The sequence below is a fragment of the Callospermophilus lateralis genome, chromosome 7 (genome assembly GCF_048772815.1).
Source record: "Callospermophilus lateralis isolate mCalLat2 chromosome 7, mCalLat2.hap1, whole genome shotgun sequence".
Lineage (NCBI taxonomy): Eukaryota > Metazoa > Chordata > Mammalia > Rodentia > Sciuridae > Callospermophilus > Callospermophilus lateralis.
Window position 1 is genome coordinate 26,791,263 of NC_135311.1, and position 23,394 is coordinate 26,814,656.

The 23,394-nt window shown below is 35.7% G+C and overlaps 1 protein-coding gene across 6 annotated transcripts; it reads left to right on the top strand.

Annotated features, from left to right (window-relative positions):
• Position 1: 1 nt before the first annotated feature.
• Positions 2–22,846, top strand: Dram2 (DNA damage regulated autophagy modulator 2). 6 transcript variants are annotated; one of them, XM_076863064.2, is made up of 10 exons: positions 2–139; positions 504–613; positions 2,155–2,225; positions 7,396–7,540; positions 12,206–12,273; positions 13,136–13,275; positions 19,902–20,063; positions 20,549–20,671; positions 21,906–21,998; positions 22,487–22,846. In XM_076863064.2, exons 4-10 carry the CDS (start codon positions 7,410–7,412, stop codon positions 22,592–22,594), a joined length of 825 nt encoding a protein of 274 aa, XP_076719179.1. In that variant the 5' UTR covers positions 2–139; positions 504–613; positions 2,155–2,225; positions 7,396–7,409; the 3' UTR covers positions 22,595–22,846. The 6 variants fall into 6 exon arrangements, with proteins under 6 accessions (XP_076719179.1, XP_076719178.1, XP_076719180.1 ...); XM_076863063.2 differs by lacking the exon at positions 504–613; XM_076863065.2 differs by lacking the exon at positions 504–613 and having other exon boundaries at positions 7,399–7,540.
• The last annotated feature ends 548 nt before the right edge of the window (positions 22,847–23,394 follow it).

Sequence of the window (23,394 nt, forward strand, 5' to 3'; positions counted from 1 at the left end):
AAGGTAGAAAGGGTCGGGAGGAGCGGCGGCGCGCCCGGAGCTGGCCTGGCTCCTCGGGAGCGCGCCTCGGGGCCCCGCCCGGACTCGGTGTGGCTGGCAGGGTTCGGAGCCTGCGGGCGGCGCTGGCTGGGCCAGCCAGGTAAGATAGGCCGAAGGTGGGGTCGGTGGCGCAGGAGGACTGATCCAAGCGCCTCGAGTCCCGCCGCTCACTCTAGAGGGTGCGTCAGGGGGTGGGGTCGCAGTTCACCCATCACCCCCCGGTGGCAGGGTGCGCGTACCCCAGCTGGCACCCTCTCCCTCCTGGGGCTAAACTGTGCCAGGCGCCGGAGAGGGGCTGCTGGTGACGGGAGTCCTAGGCCAGCTCCGGGGGACCAGAGGGAAGCTGGCGAGTGCAAGCTGGGCGCGGGTCTCCGCACCCCACTTGCCCCCACCCCTGACTCCCTGCGTACCCCGAGTCGTGCTAAGTGCTAAGCTTTGTCTTCCGCTTCTTTCCCTGACCCCAGGCAGCGCGGAATGCTGCACTCTTGAGGAAAAAGGCAGTGGGTCCAAGTATTTTCTGCGGCTACGGATAACCTTCCCTCCAGTCCCACAAAAACTAGATTACTAGATTTGAGTAAGTGTTCCTGTGGTCACTTCTGGGCTCAGATACCTTGGTGGTGAGGGCCAGGAAGGAAGTTTGGAATTGAACTCCTTGGTGACCTTGTGTTTACGTGAAGCTCCATCTACTATTCACAATTGTATTGCAGGGAGTGGTCTCAAAACCGAAAGGAAGTTGCTTGTCCCGGGTGTCCTGGTATCACTTCTGATTTACAATAGGATGCATTTGAAAAATAAAAACCACAGCCTAAAAGAATAGTTTTTTCAGTTCTTCCATATTTTAATTTGTAAATCGGTACCCCGATGCAACTCTTTGTGTTTGAGTATCAGATTCTCATTTTTTTCCATGTAATTTATAAAGATGTCACTTAATCTGCTAGACTCTTTAGGATTTGACCATTGGAAAAATATTACATTTGTCAGGGGGACACGTTAGAGTTTAGAATAACCATTTTCTGTTATGCTTTGCTTTTGGCTTAATGGTTCTGTGTATCTCTGAAAGAAGCTCAAGATTTTCTGTCACTATTTAGATGAGACTGCATAAAATTTTCATCTTATTACCAGTGACTTAAATATTTGACAAATATTCTAACTGGAGTTCTGTTAGGTGGAGCTTCAGAGAAAGCAGATAGATGAGAGAGTCAAGAACATTCTGTTAACCACTGGCTAGGTAAAATTATTACTGCATATTTTCAAGTATTTTTTTTAAAGGTTTCTTGACTCATTAACCATTAAAATCCTAATTTTGCTTAGCTGGGAATTACTCTGTCATGCTTTCAGCTTTCCAAGGCGAAAATACGGAAACAATTAGTACACTTTCGCACCTAGTCTATGTGCTTAAAATTTTCACTTTTCATTGGCAGAGTGGTAAACCATTTCAATCTCTGCCTGTCCTCTAAATTATTAGCTTAGACCAGGAGAGCCTTCATGACCTAAGGAGGTCGGAATACAAGATGATTCATTTAATCATGTACAAGATTCTACTGAATTAACAAATGAACCCTACTATCTTATGCTTGCTCTGTTCTACTGTAAGGAATAATGCTTTGAGGGTTTGGCTGTTTTACAAATAATAATACTGTAACTCAGAAGTTAGGTAACTTGCCTGAAGTCATATTGCTGGAAAGTGGTAATGATATTATTTACACTCAGATAAATCTGATCTAACAACTGTGTTTTTTAGATTGCATTTCAGGGACTAGTTAATGTTTTATTTTGCTTAATAATAAAGTATCATTCTTCCTGAATCTTTATCTTTCTTTCTCTAGGAGGAATCCTTTATGTTTTTCTTTTATCCTTTTTGAGGCCAGAGAAAAGATGTCTGGTATAACAAGGGTTACAAAAGTTGATATCCTGGATTTAAAACATTATTTAATTTCATATATTTCACCACCATTATTTTAAAAAATTTAAGTATCAACTCTTTAAAGAAAAATGACCTATTAATATTATAGCCTAATGTTTTTCCACAAACAGTTATGGGTATGTTGGCCTAAAATTGTACTGTTTTAAATTATATAGATCAAAACAGTAATTTCATATTTTCTTTTGATATAGAATTCAGGATTTACAAAAGGTGCAAGTTTGGGCAGTTCTGAAGACTACAATTTTGTGAACTTATAAAACAGGTAATTTATCTTTCAGATCTAAAAAAGGAACAAATATTTATTGACTACTTACATATTATTTCATGTAGTTCTTGATTAAATCTCAATGAAACAACTATTTATTGAGGCTATTTAACAAATAAAACTAAAAGCTACTATTTATTTATTTATTGGCACTGGGGATTGAACCCAGGGGTACTTTACCACTGAGATACATCTCTAATCCTTTTTATTTTTTATTTTGAGACAGGGTCTTGCCAAGTTTTAGGCCGACCTTGAACTTGGGATCCTCCTATCTCAGTTTCCTGAGTCACTGGGATTATAGGCATATGCCACCATACCTAGCTAAAGATACTATTTATTGTGCATTATCAGCGTGTTAGGTTCTTTCCTTATGCTAATAAGTATCCAGCACAGCCCAGTGGGATTTTTCCATGTTAAGGAAAGGTTCAGTATTTTTGCTGTCCTGTTGGCAACCCACTACACACATTTAGCTTTGAGTATCTGAGATGTAGCTAGGGTAATAGAGGAATTGAAATTTTAATTTTAATTTACTTAATAAGTGAACTTTTAATTAGCTATAGGTACTATTGGCTACTATATGAACAGTATAGTTTGTGCTGATAATATTCCCATTTTTCAAAGGAGAAATTGATTCAGAGAAGTTGTAAAGATTGCCTAAATTCACACAATTTTGTTAAAAAAATTTTTTGAGCAGTAGAATACTTTACAATTAAAAAAAATGGCTGGGCTGGGGATATGGCTTAAATGATAACACACTCGCCTGGCATGCGCAGGGTGCTGGGTTTGATCCTCAGCACCACATAAAAATAAAATAAAGATGTTGTGTCCACCGAGAACTGAAAAATAAATATTAAAAAATTCTCTCTCTCTCTCTCTCTCTTCTCTCTCTCTCTCTTAAAAAAAAAAAAATGGCACAGGGGATTGCCACGTCCCCAGCCCTTTATTATTATTTCTTTTAAATAATTTTTTTTTTTTTGAGACAGGGTCTCCCTAAGTTGCCAAGACTAGCTTTGAACTAAAAATCCTCCTGCCTCAGCCTCCTGAGCTGCTGGGATTATAGGCATGCCACATTGCCTGGCTTTAGGAATGTAAATCTGGCAATACAAATAGAATGGATGGAAGGGAAGAAAAGTAATTAGGTCAAAAGAATTGAAAATATGAATCAAGTGGGTACAGTGTGCACAATGAAGAAGGATTTTTGTAAATGATTTATGGAGATAGAATTGCTATCACTAAAGGACAGTATATGAGGGCTTTGGAGAATGGTTACTCAGAAATCCTAAAATCTGGATAACCTGGAAAAAATGGTAATGCTGCTTACTAAAGTATAAAAACCATGAACACTTTTTAGAATTAAGATGATTTGGTTTGGGGTATTTGTTTATTCAACAAATATTCAGTGATTACTGTGGGCAAAGCCTTCTGCCATGCTTAGGTGGATAAGTAAAGTCCCACTTCAAGGATTTTATTCACTTAAGGCACCCTCCTAAAATGTTCATACTATAGAAAAAGAGTTGTAGGAGATGTGCAAATCAAGTGCTCTCAGAAGAGGGTGCTTAAGAGGGATTAGGGAAGGTTGTATGTGGAAGACAGTATTTGAGCTCTGTTTTGAAGAAAAGATGTAAACATGTAAAAACAATAAAGCATGGAGGAAGTTTTATTTCTACCAGTGTGGTAGACTAAATTTTTGGAAAATTCCTTTTACCAAAATGTCCAAGTGCTGAATAAATCACATTATCCTTAGTTGTCAAACTGAGAGCTGAAGTTGAAATGGCATACTAGCAGCGTGACTCCATTGGGTGTATTTGATAGTAGATAAAGCACAACTGGGGGCAAGTGGTAGGCTCCCTCTGCTTCCTACCAAGGTAGTTATCCCTGTGACTTCCCAAGTGCATAACTCAAGCAGGCACCATTCACATGATAGTTCCTAAATTTCTAAGGACTTTAGATGGGAATTATCAGAAACAGAAACTATTTTATTTAAATGCTATTTTAGCATTTATATAACAGATGTTAGCAGTGACTCAAATTTTGCAGAAATTGAGAATTAGTGTCCCAGAAACCTATGCTGGAGAAAGCACCTATGGGTTCTTGGCAAAGATTTGCTAAGATTAAATTGATGAAGGAAAGAAGTGATGGGATAGCTTGTCTGTCCTTTTAAGGACAGACAAGAAAAAGGAACAAAACAGAAGAGATTATGATAATTTAGGCAGCAGTTTACTCAAATCAAGCTTATAATGATGATTTTAGCCATAAAGAAACTTACTTAGCAAGTTGTAAATGTTCCTATTTGGTAGCAAGTCAGATGATCAGAGTCAATGACATGTGCAAGTCAAAATGACTGAGATTTCATTATTTGGGAAGTCAGGCTGAAATGAGGAAGCTGAGCACAGTGGAGGATTATTCAGAATCGGGTGGAAGAATATATACAAAGTTCATGGGAAATACAACAAAACTTTTTTAGGTCCTCCAGATAATTCTCACATACATAGGAGCAATTTCTTATAATTTAAAAGTATTTCTATGTATTTAAAATTTAAATAAATTAAATATATGAAGTTGTTATGTTTTCTAATTCATGTTATTAACTCATTTTTACATAACATCCTTAGTCTAGAATTTAATGGAGAGAGTGATGTGTGCCATAGATGTGTTTAGGTCCTTTTTTTCTCCTTTATGGAGAAATTGGAAATATAATGGTGAAAAAAAAAAAAAAAACAGTTTCCTGCCCTCATAGAACTTAAAGTTTAGTGAGGAAGATAAAACAAACAAGTGACTGTTAAGTGTGAAGGGTGTCCTGATTGGGGAAGGACAGGGTGCTTTTGGGAACAGCAGACACATTCAGCTGGAGCCAGAAGGATTGGGACCTGAAAAATTTGTGACATTAACTGGATAGGTAATTTGGCAGAGGCATTTACATTGTGGTTGAGTCATATACACAACAATATGCATGAAGGCCTGGAATATGCATAATGTACCTGGCATTGACACATTAGAAGATCGATAAGAAACTATGAGAGTTTGAGTCCTATCTCTTATATTCCCACCCTATAGGTTCAGGTAGTTCTCTTAACCGCTCTAATTTTATTGAGAGGATTAAATAAGATATGTATTTGAGGTGCTTAGAAACATTACTAACACATAGTAAACACTAAGACCTTCTATAGGGAATAATAAAGATGAGCCAGAAATTATGAACAAAGAGTAGCTAGAGGTGAATATAGAAAATAAATAGAGATCAGATGATACAAGGACCTTTAAGTAGAGGTCAGATGATGCAAGGACTGTGTGGACCACATTAAGAAGAAAAGATAATTTGTTAGAGCTTGGGGTAACCATTGAAGGATTCGTTGTAGGAGAGTAAGATGGTCAGATTGCTATTTTAGAATTAGGGGGATTATTCTGGTTTAAGGTGGCAGCTAGATTGATTGTGCTGAAGACAGAGGAGGATTGAGTAATGTAGAAAACACAGAATACTTTTCTGGTCACCAAGAAGTGTGAGGGAATTTCTTCCCATAACAGCCAATCAATTCTGCGAAGAAACTATCTGAATGCCCTCTGACTCAATTATTCGACAATATCCACCTGAAGATAGTATCAGGTCCTACAGGTTGAGGGCTCAGTCCTATAAGACTGCCCCTATTTCCAGTGCCAATCTTAAGACCCAAGTTGTTTTATTTGTGCTTCTCACTGACCAGCTTATAAATGGGGATTCCCAGAATCCCCTCTTTGGGTTCAAATAATTTTCTAGAGTGACTCAGTTTATGTTAAAAGATACTACAAAGGACATAGCTAAAGGTATACATATGGTAAGGCATGTGGGGAGTGCCAAGGAGCTACATGACCTCCCTGAGCTCACTACCCTCCAGGAACCTCCATCTACATGTTCATCCATCTAGAAGCTCTCCAAACCCAGTTCTTTTGTTTTTATGGAAGTTTCATTATATATGCATAATTGATTAAAATATTGGCCATTGGTTATCAGCTTAACCTTCAGCCCCTCTCTCCTTCTGGGAGGTGGGGTGGGGTGCAGCTTAAAATCCTGACTCTTTTTGGGAAGGGTGGTTACTGGGGATTTTAACCCAGGGACAATTTACCACTAAGCTATATCTCCAGCCTTTCTTTTATTCTTTCTTTCTCCCTTCTTTCCTTTCTTTTTTCTTTTCTTCCTTCTTTTCTTCCTTCTTTCCTTCCTTTTTTCTTTCTTTCTTTCTTTTCTTTCTTTCCTCAGTAAGTTACTTAAGGCCTCACTGAGTAGCTGAGGCTGGACTTGAATTTGCCATCCTCCTGTTTCAGCCTTTTGATGCAAGGACCTTATGGTCCATATTAAGAAGAAAAGATAATTTGTTAGAGCTTGGGGTCACCATTGAAGGATGGTTACCCAGGTTACCCATGTGCTTACCGCACCCAGCAAATCCCAGCACTTTAAGCACACTGTGATCTTTCCTGTGATAAGCATCCATCTTGAAGCTACCTAGAGGTGCCAACCCTAGTTATCTCATTAGTACATAAAAGATAAATTCCAAAGATTTTAAGAACGTTTTGCCAAGAAACAGATGAAGTTTGAACATCAGCAAACTTTTTTTCTTGTCATTATTCCCTAAATAATATAGTATAACAACTATTTACATAGCATTACATTGTGTTAGGTATTATAAATAATCTAGAAATTATTTAAAGTATATGGGGAATGTGCATAAGTTATATACAGATACTATGCCATTTTATATAAGGGATTTGAGCATCTGCAGATTTTTCTGAGGTGTCCTGAAACCAGTCTCCTAAAGATACAGAAGAATGACTATAGATACTTAAAAATATCATAAGAACCCTTCAGAAAGTTAATGATAATCATCTGGCTAAATATGATAATGGTTTAGGTTGAGTAATGGCTATAAAGGTGGAGAGAAGAAATTTAGGGGAATAAGCAGTACTCGGTTATATGTGGGAAAATGGGACAAAAAGTAAGTTTCTGGCAATGGCAAGTGGGTGAATCTTGGTTCCATTTACTGGAAAAGCAAAGAAGAGCAGGTGTTGGAATGGTGTGGGGGATGTTTTTGGAGGGGAACAGCTCAGGGTAATAAGTGCAAGGTGGTAGGAATAGATGGCTAAAGTAGATTGAAGGAAACTTATGACTTATCTTTTTAAATTTGTTTTTCCGCTTCAGAAGATTTGTTTGAAATGTGGTGGTTTCAGCAAGGCCTCAGTTTTCTTCCCTCAGCCCTTGTAATTTGGACGTCTGCTGCTTTCATATTTTCATACATTACTGCGGTAACACTCCACCATGTCGACCCTGCTTTGCCTTACATCAGGTCAGTCTTTTTTTTTTTTTTTTTTTGAGACAGGGTCTTCCTAGGTTGCCCAGGCTGGCCTTGAACTTGTGATCCTCTTGCTTTAGGCTCCTAAGTAGCTGGGATTATAGAGATGCACCACCATGCTAGGCCTGTATAGGAGACATATCTTTATGTCTTTTTCATATTGTACATTGACACTGACATTTTATGTCAACATTTAAAAGTTCTTATTTTTATGTATTACAACAACAAAGGAAATGTAAAATGGGACTTGTATTTGGCTTTTTCTATGTGATACAGAAATGTGGAGCAAATGGGATAAAATTCAGTTAGTAAATTGATTAATGAATCGAGCCCTTCATGCCTTATCTTACAAGTAAGCATTTGAAGTTGTCTCAGAACCTCAGTGGAGTTCTTCTCCCCTTAACATTCAAAAATAGGGCAAACAAATGATAGTAATAATAGGAAAAAGTGGTAGTGATAACAAAAATGTATTCATTTGTTTACTGTATTCAAGGTAACATTTTAAGCATTCTTCATGTCTTAGATAATTGAATCTTTACAACATGCATATGAGGTAGGTAGGAAAGGTTATCCTCATTTGAGAGAAGAAGGTATGTTAAGTCACCTTTTGTTACTGTAATAAGTACTGAGAAAATCAACTTATAAAGAGAATAGGTTTTTGCTGCATATTTTTTAGAGGTTTCAGTCCATGATCCATTGGCCCTGTTACTTTGGGCCTATGACAAGGGACCACATCATGGTGGTAGTGAGTGGGAAAGCAATACCACTCACCTCATGGCCCAGAAGTAAAAGAGAAAGGAAAGAACCAGGGTTCCTTAATTCATTTCAAGGGCATATCCCCAATAACCAGAAGACCTCCTGCTTGGCCCCACCTCTTAAGGTTCCATCACTTCTAACAGCACCTTTCTGGGTATCAAGGCTTTGACATGAACTTTGGGGAGACCTTGAAGATCTAGCTATAGCAAAAGAAAAGAGGTCCAGGAAGCTTAGGTGATTTGCTCAAGGGCACTCAATTTGGTAAGTGTTGGAATGAATACACAACCTGGGTAGTTTGACTCTGGGGGCTGTGTTATTTATTCTTTATGACATGCTTCCTAGATAATTCTGACACATTAAGTCTCAACAATTTTGGGTAATTTTTTTGAAATTTCAAAACTACAAATGATGTGAGTATTGTGGGTGTAGGTATTTAGATACATGTGCTATGTTTATAACAATTTTTTTCATTACAAAAAGAGAAGTCCCTTCTTGACTCTTCTAGTTAATTCTTGCCCCCAGGGGTGACTGAGGGTTTGATAGATTTTCTTCCTAAGTTTGATTTGTTTTGTCATCTATATTTATGCAAAACTCTTTCTCTCTTTTATTTCTTCTCACTTTTAACATATATTTTTTTGGGGGGGTCTTAGTTTTGTTTCATTTGTTAAAAGGTTAATTATATAGGTTTGCTGCAGTCTGGCTGGGCACAAAATCACGAGCCACTCAAGCAGGAACAAACTTTATTTTTGAAACTGCCGCCAATGCCCCGTATGCTCCCGGGAAGATTGCCGTCCAACACACTCGGTGTTCTCCCGGAACCCAAGAGAGAGTTCCTCCTCCGGAATTCCCTCCTACCACACTTCCCCAACCAATGGGAACTCTCCAGGAGTCCCTAGCAGGCTGAGGTGAACAGCAGGAGTCCAATATACATACGAATGCAGATCTTAACATAATCATATAATCATATCATCTCAATGGCTAGCTGGCATCACCTTTCAACCCAAAATGCCATGTATCATATTACTTGGCTGTGGCTCTTAGCATAGGTTAATGATTTTTTTGATTGTTAGAAATAACACTATAATGACAGTTATATAACATGTAACTTTATATATGTATGCTATTATTTATATTTAGGTAGATTTCTAGAAGTGGGATTGCTGATAGGTAATAGCATACCAACATTTTTAGTTTGACATGGCAAATTCCCCTATAATAGCATTTCATAAATTATGCATTCATAAAGAGGAAATGAGAGGGCTGGGGTTGTGGCTCAGTGGTAGAGTGCTTGACTAGCATGTGTGAGGCATTGGGTTCGAGTCTCAGCACCACATATAAACAAATAAATAAATAAAGGTCCATCAAGAACTAATAAGTATATTGAAAAAAAGAGGATATTAAAAAAATAATAATCTTTATGAATGGTTTCTGAGTTAGTAAGATTCAAACTTTTATGTAAAAGTTAAATATTAAATAGGGAGGGAAGATGAGGAGAACATTATTAAAATATCATTTTTAAATATGAACATCTACCAGTGTTTTAATCTAAATGATTCTACTTGGAATATAGTTAGGTCCATAACTATTCAACTTCTGTATGATGCTTTGGAAATGTCATTCTTCATAGAGATACTGAATGCATTGCTTTTGTTGTTGGAATTAAGTAGCATTTTTCACTTTGTTATAGTTATTTAATTTATTCATCTACTTATTTTCTGAAAAATAACCTTTCTAATACAGAAAAAGCAAAATTTTAAAGGCTGATAAACAGAGTATTCATTTTGACTTTTTAAAATGTCAAGGAAAGATCTGGGCATTACCATGTATGTTTGTTGTTTCTATAGTGGTGAGGTATCAAACAAATGATAAAAGCAAATTTGGTAGACAGTTGAGAATACTTACAAAACCACCACTTTTTTTTTTTTTTTTTTTTTTTTATAATTTAAGGTTCTAAATTCTAGGAATAATTTGGTTGATAACTACCACTGTGCTAGAGATATTCCCAGCCTAAGGAACTAGACCATTCTTTAGTAGTTCCTAGAGAAGGCATATATTTAAGATTCATGAGGGCCTTTTGGTATTTTTATTTTCCCTTCTGAGAACTTGTCTTCTTTCACTTTAAAGGAAGTTTAAATAATTTCGGAGGCCACTGAGTTTTTTTTTGAGAGTTTCAGTTCTCTGATGGTACTCCATGTGATCTTCTACTAGTGCCCTAGACACTTCCTTTTCTCTCCTGCTTTTAAAATTTTTCTGCTAAGGAACTTGGTGTTACTCTGGAATCTTTCTCCATCATTTTAAGGTATTTAAACTCTAGCACTGATTTTACTTCTCCTAGGCTCATTTCTTTCATTTACAAAATACTTAAGATAGATGTTCTGCAAAGTTCACTTTAGTCTGTAAGTCCTATCCAAAAGGTTTAGTTGTTACAGCCCCAAAGGACAGAACTGAATGTAAATTGCCCTTAAAGGCAAATATTGCTGCAAGTTCACTTCTCTTTTTTTTCCACTTGGTTAAAGTGATAGGTGCCCAAGATACTACAGTTAGTAAATAGTGTGTTTTCTATTTGGGTCTATATTGCACAGTACCCTGAAGGACAAGCATGTAAACAGATATGTTGCAATGTGGAATGACAAGTCATTTTGATAGAAATCTGGACAAAATGTTGTGTTACTCTTCTAGAGGAGTGAGTAGTTCAAGGCTGTAGAGAGGAGAGGCCTCAAAATTGCTCTTGAATGTTAGCTTCATAAGGACAGGGCCTTTTGTTTCACTTCCCTCCATATTCCTGTCTCAGAAGTGATGTCTGGCTAATGGTAAGTACTTGATAAAAAAAAAAAAAAATTTTTTTGGTACTCGGAATTGAACTCAGAGGTGCTCTACTACTGAGCCGTATCCTTTTATATGTTTTATTTGGAGACAGGGTCTCACTAAAGGCCTCTCTAAGTTGCTAAGGCTGGTGTTGCTGGGATTATAAGAGTGTGCCACCATGCCCAGCTTGATACTTTTTTAATTGAGCAAGTATTAATTGGATTATAGGCAAAGTCAACAACAGGTGCAAAAAGGCGAGTTGTGTAAGGGCCTATGGTATTCAGGGAGTATTCTGAATAGACAGATAGATGCATGTGCTTGGTTCATGGTAAGTCAGCAATAAAGTCTTAAAATAATAAGGGTAGCTTTTTCTTCTTTAAAAATCAATTTATATTAATTTCTATTATGTGGAAGGTAAATAATCTTAAATGTTGTTAAAATATTAAAGCAGGCAAATATTTGAAGTACAAATTATCATGTTCTCTCTGTAAAGTGATATATGTTGAGCTCATGGGTTTTTAAAAGATAAAGGGTTTGAAGTAACTCCTGTTACAACTTATTCCGTAGAAGAAATACACACATATATCCAGTGTTATGGTTTGGATCTAGAATGTCACCCAAAGTCTCATGTGTTGAAAGCTTGATCATCTATGCAGCAGTGTTCAGTGGTGGGACTTTTGGGAAGAAATTGGATCATGAGGGCTCTGACATGATCAGTGGACTAGTCCCTTGATGGACTCATGGCTGAATGGACTATTTGGAGGTGATGGAAATTGTAGGAGGTAGGGCCTGGTTGAAGGATGTAGGTCCTTCTCTGTGGGCATGCCCTTGGGGACTATATCTTGTCCCTGGCCCCTTTCTCTCCACCTGCTCCTCTTTCTGACCTCTTCAAGGTGAGCAGTTTCCTCACCATGAAGTACTGCCTCTCCACAGGCCCAGAAACAATGGAGTCAAGTAACTGGACTTTAACCTCTGAAATTGTGAGTTGAAATAAATTTTTCCTCCTTTCAGTTGTTTATCTCAGGTATTTTGTTGCAGCAATGAAAGCTGACTAAAACATGAAATGTGATAAATTCACATTTTCTTTTTTTCTTTCAGTGACACTGGTACAGTAGCTCCAGAAAAATGCTTGTTTGGGGCAATGTTAAATATTGCTGCAGTTTTATGTAAGTAATGAGAGAGCTTTTATCAATCAAAATTAATACTAATTACTATTTTCTTCTTTAAACACGATTAATAGTAATTAATACTAATTACTATTTCTTAATTATTTTATTGTTATAATTGAGGAAATGTTTTATGAACCAAAACTTTATTGATTTACTGAAATATACTTTCTTTAGCTATGATTGTTTTAAATATTTGAATTCATTTATGTGATATTTATTGTTTGCTTATGTCCAAAACAAGGAAAATTATTCAATTTATAGAAATTCATTTATAGCTGAACTCTTCAGAAGTATGTCTGTAAAAGCATATCTTTGTTATGTTTTTTGGCAATTCTTTGGCAGTGGAAAGTTTGATTTGGGCCCTTTCTTGACAAGTAAGTATGGAAAGTGGGCTTTTTTCCTATATAATCTGAATGTTATATCTGATTGAGCCAAATTGTAGTAATTTGAAATAAAATGATATGAGAATGAAGCATATAAACTTTTGGATATTTTTTCCTGTGCTTATTTCATTCTAATTCTAGAAAAAGTTACATTTGACTTTGATGCTAATCATGAAGATATTTTGTGTTTTATAGAGCTTTTAGACATCACACATCTCTTAAGTTTTATACTAAATATTTATAGACATGAGACTAATGGAAGGCAAACAACTTACTCAGACACACAGAGAAACCAGTAGTTCTATGATGTAACCTTAAAAGTTCTTAAAATCTATAGCTTTTTTTTTTCTCTCAGATTAACTTTAAAAGGAAAAATCTGTGCTTCTGAATAGCAGTGACCTTTGTGAACTCTTCATTGGCAACTTTATTCCCTGGTTATTTATTACTTTGTTGTTTTTCGGATTCTCTCTTCCCAGGCATTGCCACCATTTATGTTCGTTATAAGCAAGTTCATGCCCTGAGTCCTGAAGAGAACCTTATCATCAAATTAAACAAGGCTGGCCTTGTACTTGGAATACTGAGTTGTTTAGGACTTTCTCTTGTGGCAAATTTCCAGGTTTGTATTTTAGCCTAGCATAGGTATTTTTTTGAAGTACCTAATTATACATGTTTAAAAAGGAAGCTTGAAACATTCAGTTACATACTGTTTTTGTTTCTTTGCCTTAATAAAATGAATCTACTGCCTTATGTTGTTGACCCTGTTAGAAATAGCTACTTTCACAATAAAAAATTCAAATGCAGTAATTAAAAAAATATACTTTATTCTAACTTTTTAAAGGATCCACAGGACAGTTAATTAGCCTCTTTATTACTACTTAATTGGATATTGTTTCAAGACCAAAAAGAATTGATATAAGTGATACAATCAGAGACTTAAACACCAGTTGTTTTGTTGTTCATATGATAAGTCACAATCATTTTCCTACTTTATGTACTTGTTGGATGTTTCAGTTGGTTGCTTTCCCATTCCTAGGTGCCTAGCCCATTAGGAAGTAAGGAAGGATCTATAGCTTTTCTAGCTTTTTGGGGGGAAATTTCTAATATTACTATCATTATTAATAAATAATAGTATTAGTAATATTCGTTACTAGTATTGGTAATATTAATTCCTAATATTCCTAATATTACTATTCCTAATAGTAGCAATCAGCCTCACCAAATACACTCATTTGAAACCTGACAGTAGTGTGCTTTCTGAGAAATATACTGATAGTCAGTTTTGTTGTTGTGCAAACATCATAGATTGTACTTACACAAACTAAGATGCCAGTATGTAATCTAATCTTATAGGACAACCATATATATGTGATCCTTATTGATGGAAACATTTATGTGATGCATGACTGTATTTGTAAACTCTCCACATTCCTGTCTGTTGATGCTCTTCAGAGGAATCGATAGTAATAATGGCTCCACGCTTGGTATGTGTTAGATTTTGATTAATCTCCCTGCAGTCTTTAAAAGTTTTGGATTTTTGCAGCATTTCATGTTTCCAGTTTTTAGATTAGGGATGCTCAACATGCAGTAAGCTCTATAAGCATAGTCTATGTGGACATTAAGGTAATGCTAGCTGCTGTAACAAAGCCTGAATTTTCAGTGGCTTATCACAGTAGAGGGTAGAGGTCTTACACATGAATCCCATACAGGTTGTTTTTTTTTTTTTTTTTTTTTTTTCCTTTTTTTCCCATTGACTCGTGGCTTTTCTCCCAGAGTAATTTAAAGCCTAGCCTATGTCCATCTTTGGGCTTTGTCATGCCCTAGGGCCTCTGTTTACTGTAGCTATTTGGCTGAAACAATAAATTAGGAGATGGCAAAAGTCACACCTACTTCTTAAAAATTTTAACTTATGTTAAAAAATTTATTCATAAAACTTATTAAAAAGAATGGATAAGGCAGACTTTCTTTAGGGCCATCTTGACTAGTGAAGGGACAACTGCTGTGAGATTTTGCAGTAGCAGGAAGAAATTGGGCTCACCTCTAAATGCAAAGAAAAATGGGAATTTATAGTGAAGAAGCAGCATGGTGGTCAGTGGATGGAAAATTACTGAGAAGAAATATCAGGGATAAGGAGGTATTCTGACTAAACTCACCTAATAGGATTCTTGCTGAAAGTAGACCAGGGTGATTAGATATCACCTGGGGGATGGTGGAGTTTGAGGAACCCAATCAGGATCAGCAGATGTTTAACATGGGGGATCCTAGTTAAATTGACTTAGACAGACTCTTGCTAAAATTGGATTGCAGAGATCAACATGGAATCCCACATGTCAGGCCTAGTTAAGAAGAAAGTTCAGAGTATTGTTTGGTCAGGGCACGATTCCCTGCTACCTTGTGGTGACTCACATCATTCTACAGATTTCCATTTGCTAGAAGTGGAGGTTGGGGATCAGGGGGTAGCTAGAAAATGTAGTTTTGCTGGGCATTAATGTCCTGAACAACTCTGTACTATCTATAGAAGGGGAATAAAATTTTTGATGGAGAGCTAAATAGCTATCTATGACATAAATAGAGTCCTGCCTTTTTTCATCAGTTTTTATAGATCTGTGTTAAAAATTACTTTGGGAACTGGGCACAGTGGCACAAACCTGTAATCCCAGCAGCTTGGGAGACTGAGGTAGGAGGATGGCAAGTACGAGACCAGCTTGGTCAACTTAGTGACACTCTGTCTCAAAATAAAATTTTTAAAAGGGGCTGGGATATAGCTCAGTGGTAGAGTGCTTGCCTAGCATGAATGAAGCCCTGGGTTCATTTCTCAGTATCATACACAAATTTGGGGGGAACTTTTAGGGCATGGCTAGTGATTCATTGATGTAGTTGTCCTTTGATAATTTAGCAAGATCTCATACCACCCATAGGGTAAAAATGAATCTTAAATATTTACCCAACCCAGTAAATTCCAATAGTATTCCCTTATAGAACTCACATGAGCTGCTTTTCTACCTTGATCTCATTCACCTACTAAGACAGTTTATATGTTTGCTTTTTTGTTTTGTTTTGGATTCCTCTTGGCCTTTTAATTTTATATAAGATTACTCTTTCTCTCTTTATTGCATCTCTTCATGCAACTTTGGACCTGTTGAATGTCCTCTTCATCTTTCACTGTTGGCTTCCTTACTGGCCCGGTTCATTAGCAGACCCTGCAGCATTACCTAGATATCTAGTAGCTCACCTTCCTCTGTAATATAAACTTTTCCTACTTATGTAAAGTGGTGACTGTATTGCCTCTTCCTTCCCCTTTTCTTTTGCAGTTATAAACTCTATTTGACTTACACAGCAAAAATTATATTTGAACTTGGTCTGTATTTTCACTTGAAAGAGAATTTAACACTGTATTTATTTTAAATAGATTAAAAACCTACTGGTTTTATCTGTTAAATATTTCTTGTGCATCTATTTCTGTTTCCATCTCTGTTTCCCTCTGTTTTGGTCAGCTTTTTCATTGCTGTGACCAAAGCCCAACAAGAACAATTGTAGAGGAGGAAAAGTTTATTTGGGGGCTCACAGTTCCAGAGGTCTCAATCCATAGACAGCTGGCTCCATTCCTTGAGGTTTGTGGAGGGGCAGATATCATGGCGGAAGAGTGTGGTGGAGCGAAGCAGCTCACATGATAATCAGGAAGCAGTATATATTTTATAATATACCTCAAAAGGCACGCCACCCCCTTACCCCCACAATACCCACCTCCTCCAGTTACACCCTACCTGCCTTCAGTTTCCACTCAAGGGGATTAATTCACTGATTGGGTTAAGGCCCTTATAACCCAATCATTTCAACTGAATATTTTTACATTGAATCGCACATGAGATTTTGGGGGACACCTACTATCCAAACCATAACACTTTCCCTACCATCTCCTTTTTAATCAATTTAGATTTCATTATCTCTCATCCAAACCATTGGTTCCTCTATATTTACTCTTATGTGCCTTTAATAAGTTCTTGATATTGGAGCCAATGTGATACTTCGGAAATGTGTATCTATCTCACTCTTTTTAAAATGTGTACTCTTGCTTAAATCTTTACAGGTTCAGAAAATACATGAAAAAAGAATCAAGAGAGGAAAAATAATTTGACTAATTAATTAATTAACTCTAAAGGTCTTAATATAATCTCGGTTTTGTCAAACCATCTAGTCTCATCATTCTTGTTCTTAGTGTCTCTGGTGTGTATAATGCCAGCCTCTTTTTGATTCCTTAAATAAGACAGGTTTATTTAACTCTTTTTTCATATGCTATTAGGCCTGCCACAACCCAGAGCTTAAGAAGATTTAGGCTAAGATCTTTAGCCTAAGATCTCAGTACATACCATAATTTTCTGTCAGTTCCTGCTATAGAATATTTTGAATTTTCTTTTTTTCATGTGTATTCTCTAAGCTTCTGAAAACTGAGTCCTCATAGCTCTTATTACATTCTAATTTTATATCAGTGTTTATTTAAATTTATTACATTTTTTGATTGATAATGTTTCTTCATTAATTTTAAGTGCAGTGGTTTTGTTCACCACTGCATTTCTAGCACCTAACAGTACTTAGCACAAATACACTCTGCTTAATTATTTAGGAACTTATTGAGAGAGGCCAAAGGACTAAGCAGGTTGAAAAAAAAATGCTGTTACTACTACTATGGCTGTTTTCATTTTAAGAGATGCCTAGCTATGTGCCATGGCGCATGCCTGTAATCCCAGGGGCTCGGGAGCCTGAGACAGGAGGATCGCAAGTTCAAAGCCAGCCTCAGCAATGGCGAGGTACTAAGAAACTCAGTCTCTAAATAAATGGGGCTGGGGATGTGACTCAGTGGTCAAATACCCCTGAGTTCAATTCCTGGTACCTCTGCCCATATACCAAAAAAAAAAAAAAAAAAAAAAAAAAAAAAAGCCTAGTAACTGCTATAATAGAGTATTTGAAGAATATTTAAAGATTAAATATTTTGAAAACAAATTTGTACAAATGGTTAAGTGTCCTCAGTGCCCACAGAGGCATTTTTCCCTCTAGTAAATTTATACTCCAGAAAACTTAGAAGGGACTAATAAGCAGAAAAATATATCAGTTTCCTAGGGCTGCCATAACAAAATGCTCAAACTGGGTAGTTCAAGAGAAATTCATTTTCAAAGTTGAGGGGGCCAGAAGACTAAAACATTAAAGTGTTGGTAGGGTTGGTTCTCTCTTGGGTACTCTAGGGAACATCTTCTCCCAATTTCAGATAATTTCAGATAATTTCTGGTCTTTTTTGGTTTTTGACAGCATAACTCTAATTTATACTTGGTCAGCATGGGGCATTCTCTCTTCCCAGAGAGACTTGGGAAGGGTTAAGAATAAGTAAGTGGAAAATTAGTTTCTAAGTTTTATTAACTGTTTAACTGCTTTTAGGTAAAGATTTTAGATCACTTATAAAATATATAAGGTTTCTGTCTTAGGATTTGCATACTTATCTCTATAATTCTTGTTTGTGTTTATCTCATTAAAGGATGAATTTTTGAGTTGTTAAGGATATATTTTCAAAGGGATAAAATCATAGCTTTTGTACAGGTATCAAAGATTTTATTAAACTTATTAATTATTGAAGGAAACTATAGATATTATAAACTAGTTCAAAAGAACAGTCCAAGTAACATACATTTGTAGTTAGAGAATATGGGAATGAATTTACAAATGGATGCAAAATTAGCAAAATTGGTCATAATTCACCAGGTGGTAATCAATTGTATTCAGTAGAACATAATTTGCATTTGTATGGTTAGGGATTATTGGATTATTGTAATTTTCTCTGAGTTAATGTCTGCTCTTGTTTATCAACTTCTGTCATTACAGAAGATCTTACCTTATATTTACTTAGTCTCTAGAATGATATTATTAAGCAGAAAAATTACCATTAAAATCAGTTTTATGTACATCCATTTCAGTTTTTTAAAAAGTTAAATACTCTCCATTCTTTGCTTTTTAATTCATGGGATTTTGTTAAGGAGCTATGTTCTGATATTGATCAGGCTATAGCTATACTTTGTCAATGTGTAACACCCTAAAACATATAAAAATAGCCCCCCCTGTCTCTCAAGAGGAAGCCAATGCCCCTAGCAAATAAATTATAATCTCTTATTTCTTTATACGAGGAATCTTCTCTTACCTTCATCTAAGAAAATTGAACTCTGTGTATTAGTACAGTTGATTATAAAAGAGGAGAATCAAGCTCTAATCCCTTTTCTTTTGTTGTCTTAGTCATTACATATCTTCTGTGTCAAGTACTGAATTGGATCTTTTCAAACAAAGGAAATATAGATGACACCAGTTTAGAAAAACAGCGATTCAACTGAAAACCTTTTGATTGCAGAATTTTAGAGAGCTACTGTTGTCTTTTTAAAGCAAAGTGTACATATAATGTTAAAAAGTAAAATATAAGGGGCTGGGGCTGTACCTCAGTGGTAGAGCACTTGCCTTGCAAGTATGAGGCACTGGGTTTAATCCTTAGCCCCACATAAAAAATAAACAAATAAGGATATTGTGTCCATCTATAACTTAAAATTTTTTTAAAGTAAAATATGAGCAGATAACTATAGGAAGGAGAAAAATTATAACTTATAGTATTCCCTGGTGTATAAGGCCAAAGGAGAGTATTTTAATTTGAGCCCTTAAAATACATTTAAATTTAAGCTGAATTTAAATCAAACCACCTCATCCCCAGCATTCCCGGCCATATTAATCCTTCTTGAACTACTCTTTCTATTACCCTTATCACCATGTAACATACTGTGGAATTTCCTTATTTCTAAAATTTATTATTTATTTTTGTGTAGCCTCACTAGAATATAAACTCTGTAAGCGCTGGATTTGTGTCTGTTTTGTTCACTTATGTATCTGAGGACTTAAGTAGTACATGGCTTCTAATTAAGTACCCATATTATTAAATGTAAACATATCATTAAATGAGTAAAAGAACAAATCAGTAATTACTATCATATTTTCAGTGGTAGTGTATGAAGTAATTTGGTTTTACTATAATCTTCAGGTTCATGTTAAATATTAAAAGAAAAATGTTTTAGGAAATAATATGTTGTTGAATCTGCAGAGCTTCTCCACTCAGTGAGTGTCCTATTGAAATATCTGGCTTGTGCTTTTGAATATTGGATTGCCAATGTGTTCTGAGTTTCCCTTATTGACTTTTTTTTTTTTTTTTTTTTTAATCTACCTCAGAAAACAACACTTTTTTTTGCACATGTAAGTGGAGCTGTGCTCACCTTTGGTATGGGCTCATTATATATGTTTGTTCAGACCATCCTTTCCTACCAAATGCAGCCCAAAATTCATGGCAAACAAGTCTTCTGGATCAGACTGCTGTTGGTTATCTGGTGTGGAGTAAGTGCATTTAGCAGTATCCTTCACTGTAAAGTGTGGCTATACTTGGAAGAGGATTGAATAACAAAAATTAAGTGAACACTATTGGTGCACAATGTAAGCAACTTTTGTGTGTGTGTGTGGGAGGGAGTCTTAGGTTATTAACCCTAAACAAACTAAAGGACTGTAAATATAAAACTCAGTAACCGAGCCAAAAAATTAAGGTAATGTTTAGCCTGATCATACTCACTTTAAAGAATTGAAGGATGCCCTCCCTATGACATCTAGTAGAAGTTTATGATAGAATTATAGTTTCTGAGCAAAGAGAGAAGGGATCTACTATGAGGACTGATTTGTGGTGATCATCTGGGCACATTTTGAGTTTTACTACTGCCACGTGACATTCAATCTTTAAGAAACTTGTTTGGACTTTGGCAGCAAATGTATGAGTTATCCTATTGGACCTTCAAAGTGATTTTTGTTTTGGATCTAATTTAAAATTACAGGTCTTCTCTGAGATTCTTCCCTTGACTTATTTTTTAATAGTGCTGACTTGCTCATCAATTTTATACAGTGGGGATTTTGGCACTGATTTAGTACAGAAACTGCACTGGAATCCTGAGGACAAAGTAAGAACTTGAATCTTATAAAACTTAGTTTTATATTAAAGATGACTCTTTGGGTTGATTTTGATGTATTTTTCATTTTATCACTAACCAATGAGACTTCTTTAGTAATCAATTATGAATTGGGATTTTTCTCTAGATACGATATAGTTTGTAGATCCTTGTGATATGTGGATATTTTCAAGACATGTAGAGAATTATAATGGCAAATGTGTTTTCTCAGAAATTGCCCTAAGTGTGGATACAGTATACCCAACTGGGATTTTTCTGTTTTTAAAATACTTGTTTTCTGAACTGAAAAGTGTCTTCTCCCACATTTCATTATTTTGTTACATTTTCTGGAAATTTATTACAGACATTTGGGTTCTAATGTAGTAGATATTTATGTGGAGAAAGTATCTTTGATCCTGAGAATAAAAGAGAGGAGGAATGTTAGAGTCTGTAAACAAGTCAGGATGGCGCCTGGTAAATGTTAGAGTTTATAAACAAGTCTGGATGGCGCCTGGCAAAATGCCAGAGGGAGTGGTTTGTGAAGTAACAAAAGCAAACCATTAAGTGTGGAGATTCCTTATTGGTTGACTGCTGTATCTAGTTTATGCTAATTAAGATAAGCTGTGTGGAATGTATAAATACCGCTACTATCCTACAATAAACGGCTCCCTCTCCTGCTGTATCAATCTACACAAGTTGTTCGTAGTCACCCCTGGTTAATTTGCTGCAGCCGGACTGCGGCAGAAGGATATATAACTAAGAAATAAAAGGAGTTTATCTATTTTCACAAACTGCTGAGCAGCATTTTATTTTAATCTGTTTTATAAGTTTCAGCCCTAAATAGGGCATATTTGTGGGAATGAATGAGTCTCCTAATTGCAACCTGTATATTATTTCATACTCTAAAAATAGCCCTTACTAAGTTTATGTTGAACATTTAAAAACTTTTCTTAGTAGCATTTTATGAATCTTATGACATTGGGAAGTAGTAACTTTTTGGTTGTAGAATAGGAATTCCCCTGTTTTGTTTTACTAAGTGGAATTATATTTGTTCTAGGTGAGACTAAGATAGCTCATGTGATTTAAGAGGAATTTCTGTCATCTACTTTAATTCTTAATATTATGTTAAATAAATCAGTGTTTATTTTCAGAAGACAAACTAGTTTATAAGAATTTGTTTTGTTTTGAGAAATATTGTAGATTAAATGAAATTTCACAAAACTAAGTTTTTCTCCTGTCATTCAAGGGATATGTGCTTCATATGGTCACTACTGCAGCAGAATGGTCTATGTCATTTTCCTTCTTTGGTTTTTTTCTGACTTACATTCGTGATTTTCAGGTAAGAAAACACAGTCTTGGATTTATAGTCAAACTTCCTTCAGGCAGAGTAAGAGAACATTTCATTGGAAACTGTTCAAAATCTGGCACCATAAATAATAAACAGAAGATACCTTCCCTGGTGTAATTGTTCGAGTTTGGGGAAGTAGTATATTGCTAATGAGGTTCAGCCTCAAAACTGGAAATGAAAACATACTTGAAGACATTCTTTTGTAGAATTTTCATACACTCTATACATTACATAGACCATCCTCAACCTTTAGTTTCACTGTTCTTTGAGAAAAACAGGAAACTTTCTGATGAGAAAAGCTTTGTTTTTCTAGATCACTTGATAACTTTTTTAGGAAAATAGCACTCTCATTCTTGTTACTCATTAGATGGATTTATATCTCTAATCACAGAAATTTTATAGAACTTACTGGAGAGGAAGTTACTCTTTCTTTAAGGAGCAAACTTCTCTATATAATTTTCTTTTCTGTTCTGTTCCAGAAAATTTCTTTACGGGTGGAAACCAATTTACATGGATTAACCCTCTATGATACTGCTCCTTGCCCTGTTATTGATGAACGAACACGACTACTTTCCAGAGATTTTTAATGAAAGTATAAAATATTTCTGTACTGATTATGATTCTCAGGGATGGAGAAAAGGTTCAGAAAAGTAACTTACTACCCTCTGAAATTTTCAACCAATTAATCAAGACTGACAGTGACATTGATGAATCCTGATAATCAGGAGACATGAAATAAGCCATTTGATAAATCATTTTAAGGATATAATCAAGAGGACTATTTAAAAACATTTCTACCTATACTTTTTTATCCCAGGAAATAAAATCAAAGGACTATAGCATTGTAGTTTTTTCTACTTTATTTACGAGAAACATCCTGAAGTGCACCAGTCTGTACAACCCAGCCTTTCACATTTGTAAGTCACTATAAAAATATGTTTTGATAGCACTTTTATGAGAGACATTTTCCATGTTTCCAAAATAATAAGTATTCGTTAATAAATCATTTAGAATTGGGCTTTAAAGTTTGGAGTTTTGCCACATTAATACATTTATTATAGTGTTTAAAATGTTGAAAAAATATTTTTTTTTTGGAATCCACCTATAAATGGAAGCAGACCTGATGTTTTTTTAATGGCTTAAACTTTGCACAAGAGATTCTGTAGGAATTGATTTGATTTTGTCCACAAGGCCAGATACTATGCCAATTTATCACACATGCTTGCAATAGTTTTATGAAGCCTAGTCTCTGATATGAGATTTTTAATAACCAGTGATTGAGAGAGGTAACTAGTAAATTTACTTCTGTCATGTTTTACATAAAACAAGAGTTAGTATTTATAAACAAGGCTAGGCAGTTTGTAACAGCAGATATCATTACTATCAA